Source organism: Hipposideros armiger, unplaced genomic scaffold, assembly GCF_001890085.2.
Source record: "Hipposideros armiger isolate ML-2016 unplaced genomic scaffold, ASM189008v1 scaffold_628, whole genome shotgun sequence".
In the NCBI taxonomy this organism is placed as follows: Eukaryota; Metazoa; Chordata; class Mammalia; order Chiroptera; family Hipposideridae; genus Hipposideros; species Hipposideros armiger.
Window position 1 is genome coordinate 836594 of NW_017731978.1, and position 9471 is coordinate 846064.

Below are 9471 nucleotides of genomic sequence, written 5' to 3' on the forward strand. Positions count from 1 at the left end.
GTTCAGCATCTCAGCTGTAGAGGGCAGTGTCACTGGCCCTCATATGTGGGATCCGAACCGGGGCCCTCTGGCATCCCAAGCGAGTTCTTAACCGTCGCGCCACTCGGCCGGCCCCCAAGCCAACTCTTAACCAACGCGCCACACGGCTGGCCCGTGAGTTGTTACTCTCTTGATTGCAAGGGAGTGGTTGGCCCACAGGTGTCTTCGAAGTTCCCGCTGAGTGCCCAGCCCCGTGCAGGCTCTGACACCAAAGGAGAACTTGATGGCGTGGCCCTTGCCCTCAGCACCATGTTTGCTGAGATGCGATTAGTTCTCACAAAGTAAAATGACTGATGTTATTGGACCATATACATTAAATGGTGAAGCTGTTTTGATCCTCAGTCAGGATCTGAGAGGAGAGTAGCGTAGTGGTCAGAAAGCTTCCAGGAAAAGGCAGCACTTGAAAATGGGTAGAAAACGAAAAACCTTGGAGGTGAGAAAGATAGCTTGAGCAAAGGAATAGAGGGAGAAGTGAGCATGGTGTGTCTATATTGTGGTGAAGCCATATTTTAGAAAGATTGAACTGGCAGGGGTATCCAGAATAGATTGGAAGAGAGAGCTCTGTTCAGAAGAGTGAACCGAGATGGTAGTATGGCAACTCAGACAAAAGAAGATATGGTCCTCATGGCAGTGATATTGGGCAGGGAGATCTGGGGGCAAAAAGATAAAAACCAAAAAACAACTCAAAGGCAAATCTCTAGGACTTGGCAATTGCTTCTGGGAGATAAAGAAAATGGTAAGTCAGAGTTGACCCCCAACTTCTTAAGATTGAGTGATTGAAGAATGCCAGTACAGAGATGGTAAAGAAGAGAGAGAAAGCTAGTTTGAAGGAGGAGACTGAATTGCAAACATGTTGGGTCTGAGGGACACGGAAGGGGACTGGCGATTATAAGGCTTAGGAGAGGTGCAGACAGCTGGAGACATGTCTACAGCAGGCACTGTCAATCTGGATGTGTTAGCTGCAGCCCCGACAATAAGGCTCTGAGAGGGTATGTGACAGCGCTTCTCAAACTGGAACCTACCTACAGTTTCACCTGGGGATCTTGTAAACATGCAGACGTGCATTTCTAACACTGCTGTACGATACTGGCACTGCTGGTCCAAAGGGCCGCCCTCAACAGCAGTGATGTGGTGAGCCAAGCACAGAGCCGGCCCAGTGTAGCATCTGTACTTTGGAGTTAGTAGTCGGCTGAAAGACAGAAGAGCCTAAGCAGGAAGAAGTGCTTCCGGGATCATGTACCTGTCTCCTCCTTTGCATTCCAGGCCCCCTGGAGAACACCTATCGTGATTTCTGGCTCATGGTGTGGGAGCAAAAAGTCTTGGTGATTGTCATGACCACTCGGTGAGTTCGTCCCTTTTCTTCCCACTGCCCTCTGTCCCTACCCTGTCCCCAAACATGAGTGATTCAAAAGAGGAGTTTAGAAACAGTGAAGATTAGGAAAGCCATGGCAAACAATGTGAGATGTCTTAGCTCTTTCTTGGCTGACCCAAAGTGAACACAGCCAGGGTGGTGGAGATTGATAGATCTAACTTGTCATAGCTGTGATCTGTGGCTCTGGTGACCCTGTGCTGGTGACAGCCTACTCTGAGGTCCTGGCCTTACCCATGAAAGAATGAATTAGGAAACATTGGGAAATTCACTTGTTTTTTGTGTGTGTGTGTGTTTTTTTTTAAAGATTTTGTTGGGGAAGGGGAACTTTGTGTTTTTCTAGGACTCATCAGCTTCAAGTCAAGTTGTTGTCCTACAATCTTAGTTTGTGGAGGGTGCAAGCTCAGCTCCAAGTCCAGTCGCCACTGTCAATCTAGTTGTGGGGGAGCACAGCCCACCATCCCATGCAGGAGTCGAACTGGCAACCTTGTTGTTAGGAGCACATGCTCTCACCAGCTAAGCCATCCCTGTCACCTGTTGGCAGCTCAGCGGCAGCTTAGCTCGGCCGCAGCTCACTGGCCCATGTGGGAATTGAACTGGTGACCTTGTTGCTCAGAGCCAGCGCTCTTAACCAACTGAGCCACCCGGCTGGCCCGGGACAATTAACTTTTAATCTGGTCTGTACTTCCAAAGGGCAGCCATCTTTCTGGCTTCTGAATTACCAGTTCCCCTCTCCTCTCCCTTTCTTGCTACTTTTGACCATTTTCTGCTTGCTTAGGTAGGAAGCTCTTGATTAAAGGAATGTTTTTGAAAATTTTGTCTTCATATCTTCACAAACTTCAGGAATTATTGGGTTGTCGGAAAAGTCATGATGCATTTTTGCAACGGAAAACATAGAAAAAATACGTCATGACTTTTCTGACAACCCAATACTATTTCATTAGTATCACCGTTATCATTATGATAACTATCACCTGTTTCTGTTGAGGAGCAACAAATTGATGAGTGTTGGCTCAGTTCCCACTCTTGTGGCACTATTGCAGCCACCTTGGATTTGGAGAGGACATCGGGGAAGAAGCCCCACCTTGGAGTATTTTGGAGTCACTGAAGAATAGTGAGGTGGACTTCAGGGCTTTCCACAAACCTTCTGCTGGCATCCCAGACCTGTGCCTCTCCTTGTCCTCTACCATCCAGGGTCCCTTACTGGGGCAGTGAATGAGCTGTGGCTGAGCTACAAGGCAGAGAGTTCGATCTGGGCCACCACATTTTCTCTACTGTCTTTGTCCACTCAGTATTTGTCTCAGATACATGATGACGAGTACCAACAGGTGTCAGGAAAGGACCAAGTGACATGGCTGGCACTCAGTAAATGTCTGCTAAATAAGTACATGCAGAAACTTTAGCTGTTTTTATATCTGTTTATTATAGAATGAAGGTTTCCTTCCTTGTCTTCCTAGAAGCAAGGGTGTAAGTTAGACAGAAGCCAAGCAGAGACAACTCTTCTGCCTTAGGATCCAGCAAGCCCCAGGAGGGCAGGGGTAGTGCCGTGGGGAGGAAGGACGGAAGGCTTACCCTTGCTCTGTGTGTCTTCAGTTTTGAGGAGGGCGGCAGGAGGAAGTGTGGCCAGTACTGGCCTTTAGAAAAAGACTCTCGGATCCGATTTGGCTTCCTCACGGTGACCAATCTAGGCGTGGAGAACATGAACCATTATAAGAAGACAACGCTGGAAATTCATAACACAGAGGTAAATCCAGATTTCTGTTTTCTCACTTTTGGGAAGGTAGGGGAGGACCTTTACTGTAGAGAAAACCTCCAAAAGGAATAGGCAGGATTCCAGGGAGCTTATAAGTTACTTCCATTGTTCTGGGAACAGGATCAACATATTCAACTCAGAGCCAATATAGCCACAGTGTTTCAACACAACAGTGGCATTACCTGGGAGTAAAACTGAGGAGTTCTGCCCTGTGCAGGCATGGAACCTTTCCTCGGGGTTCGGGGAGAAGCAGTTGTGGAGGAAGTTGAAGGTAGTTGGCAGGAGGGATCCTCCGGGTGGAGAACTAGAAAAGCTGAAGGTGGTCAGGGTAGGCAGCAGTAACTTCCCTAACTTTTGCTGCTTTTTCTATGCAAGGAGCGGCAGAAACGCCAGGTGACCCACTTTCAGTTCCTGAGCTGGCCAGATTATGGTGTCCCCTCCTCAGCAGCTTCCCTCATTGACTTCCTGCGAGCGGTCAGGAGCCAGCAGAGGCTGGCGGTCAGCAGCATGGGCGTGCGCTCCAAGGGGCAGGGCCCAGAGCCGCCCATCGTGGTCCACTGCAGTGCAGGCATCGGCAGGACAGGTGAGCACCTGCTGCAGCTCCGGGGCCCCGGAGGCAGTGGGGGCCAAGGACAGATAACTGCTCTTGTTTCCACACTGAGAGAATTTGGGCCATTGGTGGTGGATTGCCATGAAGAATTCTTTTTTAATGTCCTTTTGGTGTCCCTAGTACTACATATGCTGGCCAGAATGTGCACTTCACAAGCTGTCCTCTGGGGATGGATGCTTTATCCATCCCACCGGCACTTATTTTCTGACCCCATCACTGTCACCTGAGTGTCCCAGAGCATTCAGCAGGGCTGTTGCAGCCTTCCCAGCCCCACCCTGGAGACCCCACCCTGTGCTGTGCTCCCCGTTCTGGAGCCCCTCAGCAGCCCCTGCCTCCGGATGTGCATCCAGGACCTGCTGGCCTGTCCAGTCAGAGGTCCCTCTGGGAGAGGGTCGGGAAGAGTGGGCTAGTTAAGGTCTCTGAAAATGAGGGCCCAGCTCTGGGAGTGCTGTGGTCATCTGTCTGGGACTGTCACCTTCCCACCTGCTCTTCCTGTTGTCTTCATGGACCTGCAGAGACAAGAAGAGGCCTCGTTTCTCTGACCTACAGCACTCCCTGGGCCCTCCTTCTCGAGTCCCTCTCGGCCTGAGGCCCCTTGCCTTAGACTCCCATGTCCTCCAGACCATCTCGGGTATTTGGCAGCGGGAGGGGGAGTGGAGAGGCCGAGCGAGCCTGACCCCTGCCACCCTCCCTTCAGGCACCTTCTGCTCACTGGACATCTGCCTGGCCCAGCTGGAGGAGCTCGGCACCCTCAATGTGCTCCAGACAGTGTCCCGCATGCGGACCCAGAGGGCCTTCAGCATCCAGACCCCCGAGCAGTACTACTTCTGCTACAAGGCGATCCTGGAGTTCGCAGAGAGGGAGGGCATGCTGCCCCCCAGCCACAGCCTCCTGGCCACAGAGGGTCAGTAACTGTCCCACGAGCCTCCTACCTGCCGGCCGGCCTTCTTTAAACCACCCTGGACATGCTGAGCCTAAGGTTTCCACCAGTTATGCTGAAGCCACGGACCAACCTCTCCTCGCGTCTCCCGGTGCGCGCGAGGCAGCCTTTCCCTTCAGCCAGACAGAGGTGGTGAAACTGTCACTAGAAAGGGCCAGCAGCAATGTGTTCTTAATTCCTAGCACCTGCTATTGAACTGTGCCTTATGAAAACCAAATTGTGGCTGTTGATTTTTGCCAGGGCCCCCAGGTAAGTGGGGAAGGAAACGCCCCCTGCCCCAGTGCCGCTGTCCTCCTGGAGGCCTCTTTCCCATTCCTTCCCTTTGCTAGGATTTGATGGGGAGGTTTGGCGAGCATCCACCTTCCTTCCCAGAAAGCTTGACCACGTTACATATTCTAGAGAATGTCCCGAGTGCCAAGCACGTTTATACCTAGGGTGTGTATTCCAGTCTTTTCTGTCATTCTACATGTGTGCGTGTGTGTATGTGCACTTACGTGTATGGGTCCATATGTATGTGTGTATATAATATATATTGTATGTGATAATATGGTCGTATTCTATAAATGCATATACACAGAGTTACTCCTTTGTAGAAGTTCCTGGGGCTCCGTGTTGTAGTTCAGGACTCCTTGCTTTGTGGACCCTCCTGTTTATTGTGGACTAGCTGGGGTTGGGGATCATGTCTCCGGTTGTTAGACCGCAGAGTGGTGGAAGAGGACACACATCCACCCTCCATGCTCCTGCCACAGGCTCTCATCCTTACGTAGTGACTTGTCTCTCTCCGGGATGCTGCCTGTTGGAGCCAAGAATACTGGGTTGTGGTGACACTGGTTTAATTTAACATGGATTGCCCTTACCTAATGATTTTTCCCTGTTTACTTTGCTGAGTTTGGGACTAGACCTCCACTGTGATTCCAGACCCTCTCCCTATCCCTCGGGATTGGAGCCTGGGGATAGAGATGAACTAACTGAGCAACTAGAGCCAAAAGCAATCGGTACAATGTCTTAGAGGGAAAGAGAAGGAGCCCAGGTGAAGGAGAGAAAACTACTATGAGAATCCCTCCCTGGGAGAATGAGCTAGAGGGCCATTTTTCTTTTCTAGAAGGTTCCTTTCCTTATGCAACTTAGCCCTGTCCACTCCGTTGCCCATCTCTTCCTTCCTACTAGCCTTCCAGACCCTGGAGCTCAAGTTCTGTTTCAATAAAATGCTTAACTCCTGGCTGGGTGCGGCAGTCCCCTGCAATTACTGTTTCCCCGCTAGTCACTCAACCTGTCCCTTCCTGCTCCCAGCCTACCCAGCCTGATGTGCCAGGGATGGAATCAAGAGTCCCCAGTACTCTACATTCCCAAGAGAATCCCAGGAACCCAGAAACCTTCCCCCATCACAGATGAGGTTGGCAGCTGATCAAACCTCAATAATTTTATACTGTAATAAGCTCTTTGAATGTATATGTTCTTATTTTTACAATCTTTTCATTTTGTATTTAATGTCAATGGACTGAGTCTGATTCAGAAAATAATTGTAAATGTTCATATTCAATATCTTACACCAATACAGTTTTGTATTTACATATAAATATACCAACATGATTAAACCCTTTTAGCTTCATCAATTTAGTAGCAGTTTTGGGCTGGGAAGGTGAGGAGGGGATCCAAGAGTTGGTATGGGAGCGATGAGGAGGCAGGGGAGGCCCCAAGGCCTCAGCGCTGAGACCTTCAGTTCTGAGAGCTGCCCACCTTGTCTGTCGGCTGTGGCCTTCTCCCTGGGCAGAAACAGGGAACCAGCACTAGCTGAGTGCTTGCTGGGTGCCAGTCTTTATGTTTGGTGCTTTCCCCCCATTACGTCATTAAAGCCTTGCGACAATTCAGTGAGAGATTATTCTCCCTCCACTCTGTCTATGTAGATGAGGAAGGTTGGGTCCAGAGGTTCACAGTGATTTTCTCTAGAACTCGAGCTCAGGTCGGTCTGCTTACAGAGCCTTTGGCCTCTTCACTGCATCGTTGTCTCTCAAAGACCTATCAAAGAGATAGTTTTGTCTTTGGAAACCAGAGGGGAATTTTTGGTATCGCTCCTTCAGAGTATAAACAGTTCTTTAAAATTCAGCTAATTGATTTTGAGCTCATGCTGCATGTGGTAGACTCGAAGGTTGGCAGAGTTGGTGACTGGTTCTCGCAGATAAACCTTATGGAGGGTCTTCAGGTCTGCAGAGTGCCAAAGGTGTCATGCTCCCAGGGAAACGCCATCCCTGTGGGTTCACTGATCTTTATGGGAAGATGTTGTCATTTGCATCTTTTTTAGAATGCAACCAGAAGCTCTGTCCATGTAGAGCCACTCCCCTACTGACCAGCGACAGCCTGCCCAATTAGGGCAGTGTTGGCCTGGAGTGTGTGCAAAGATTGGGGTGTTCTTAATAAAAGTTATAGCAACTAACATTTACTGGGCGGCTAACTCTGTTCTGGGTACTGTTTAAAGTGCTCTGTAGGTATTATTTCATCCACCCTCAAAGCATTTGACAGAAGAAGAAAACCGAAGCCCAGGAAAATTAATTTACCACTGCCAAGAGTACCTGACTCCAGAGTAGCTGCTGTTAATGTTAGCTCTTACACTAGACTCCCTCCAAGGATTCATCTCCTGAGCTGCCAACACAGTTTCCTTGAGTTTCTTACTTAATCAAGAGCTGAAGTGTAGAAGAGCAAAAGATTAAGTCTGTTCTTTACCTCTATTATCTTGGGGGCAAGCGACCATAAGAGATGAACAGAGATACTTGAAATCTGGGAAAACAGAGAGGTTAGGGATTTGGTGAAATGTGTAGGAAACAGTATTAATGATAAAAGGTCTGGGAGAGATAGACTTGAACTGCCGCTTATTTGAAAAGGTTGTAACCCACTGCTCTGTAAACTCAGAAGTTACGCATGAGTTCCTCATTGAACATCTGAGGATCGGTGAGGTTGTCACTTGCAAGAGCTTCACAAAGATTCAGCTTCTAGGATCCTACCCAGTAGGTAACCACCTAATGAGTGACCGCATGAGCCAGGTTTCATCAAGAGAGAGAGGTAACCATGTCTTTGTCCATGTCCCTGACTCTGAGGAAGGTTAGCCAGTTGATGTCTTCCAAATCTGAGAAAGTGATCAATAGTTTTCCCTCACTGCCATAGTTTATTGTAGCTTTTACCTTTGGGAAGATAATCAATACTCAGTGTGAGCCTACCTGTGCTAGGTGTTAAAGGAGGTAAAGAAAGGGGAAGACAGAGAAGAAGCCTCAAATTTGTTCAGGAAGTCAAGGCTCTCACACAGATTTGGTGAACAGAGCAGGAGAACCCACAGTCAAATACTGGAGTGTAAACAGGTGAAGAAAATGTTCAGGGGAGAAAGCATTGTGGGCTAACCCGGGCTTCTGCTTCTAATTTGATTGCTGTTGTTTTATCTAACTTGCCCCTCTAGCATTGGTTCCTTCATCCTGCCAGTCCCTGTCAGCTAGGATGGGACTCCTGAGGTGAAGGGTGCCCCAGTATGCTCAGCCTAGGAGGCTTACCGTTGTCAATCTCCATGTCACCATTTGCAGGTCAATGACAAAATGGGACTGGTTCTTGGGACTCTGGACTATTTTAACATTGTCACTTGAGGAAGCTGGAACTCCTGCCCTTAAAGGCTTCTGATCTCCAGGGACAACTGGACACACATAGGGAAACTCACAAATCAGAGACCTGGAGGGAGGTGGGCCAGGTAGAAAAGCCTTCCTGGAGTGACAAAGCTCTGGTAGTTTTGAGGTCTCACCACCACTTAACCCAAGCCAAGTTCTAGCTTCCTTTTGTAGAATAAGGGCCTGCTTTATTTAAGGGGCTGTTTTAGATGACCCTACTACAGATCCTCCAACTAAGGGTCTAGTTCTAGTTCTTTGTCAGACAGTGCAAATGCCTGCAGAGGGACCACCAGGCTCTTCTCCAGTTGTGTCAGCTTTCAGTGGAATCTCCAGTTTTAGCTTGTTTCCAAAGTCTATTTCAAGCTGCTGTCACTTCCTTATATTCCCTCAGTTCCCTTCCCGTTTGGCCCCCAACTTGGAAAGCAGGTCAAGTCTGCCCTGTAATCCACAGACCAACCCATAGGCTTTTAAGGCTTTCATGCTGTTTCATGTGGGGCAAACAGAGTGACTCAGAGCCAAGAAATGAACTGACTAAGGACCCAGAGTTTCCAGCCAACAAGATCTTAGATTTGTGTCAGTCAGTTCTTGGTCACCACCCACAGACCACTGTTAGCTTAACAAGAGCAGGAGTGAAGCTCCTATCAGCTGGGAACCAGATTTTCTCTTTGGGAGGTATCTGCCCCATAGTTACTGTCACAACAGTTGTGAGTGTTAAGTGATTTTAGTTACACTGCTCTCAACCACAGACAAGACTGGGTGATCTTCACAAATAGAGATCTAGCGCTCAGAAACCTGTTGCAATGTTAATCTCTCTCCACCTGTCACCATAGAGTTCGTAAAATCCTTTGGTTTAAGCTAAATCTGCATGCTGCAGTCTTCAACACCTGAATTTTTTCTGGCTAAGGCCAGCGTGGACATAATTACCCCAGAGTCCTAGCTAGGCTAGAAGTGTTAGGTGGAGACTAGGAACAGTGATTCTTTTTCAACAATTTAGGGTAATGTGTTCCTGATAGTTGTTAGGACTGAGATGAAATGAAAGTAGGAAAGAAGACAGTGAGATGTAGAGAGAAAAGGGTCAAAAAAGGCACAGTGCCCCTCCCCCACTCCAGGTTCACTTCC

The 9471-nt window shown here is 48.7% G+C and overlaps 1 protein-coding gene across 2 annotated transcripts in view; it reads left to right on the plus strand.

Moving 5' to 3' along the window:
* The window catches only part of PTPN9 (protein tyrosine phosphatase non-receptor type 9), a 106779-nt gene extending 100196 nt beyond the window's left edge, over window positions 1–6583 (plus strand). For both annotated transcript variants that reach the window (XM_019625464.1, XM_019625463.1), the window contains 4 exons: window positions 1303–1381; window positions 3002–3152; window positions 3537–3744; window positions 4469–6583. In XM_019625464.1, the coding sequence (XP_019481009.1) occupies window positions 1303–1381; window positions 3002–3152; window positions 3537–3744; window positions 4469–4683 (653 nt within the window). In that variant the 3' untranslated portion in view covers window positions 4684–6583. The remainder of the gene's footprint in view (window positions 1–1302; window positions 1382–3001; window positions 3153–3536; window positions 3745–4468) is intronic.
* The last annotated feature ends 2888 nt before the right edge of the window (window positions 6584–9471 follow it).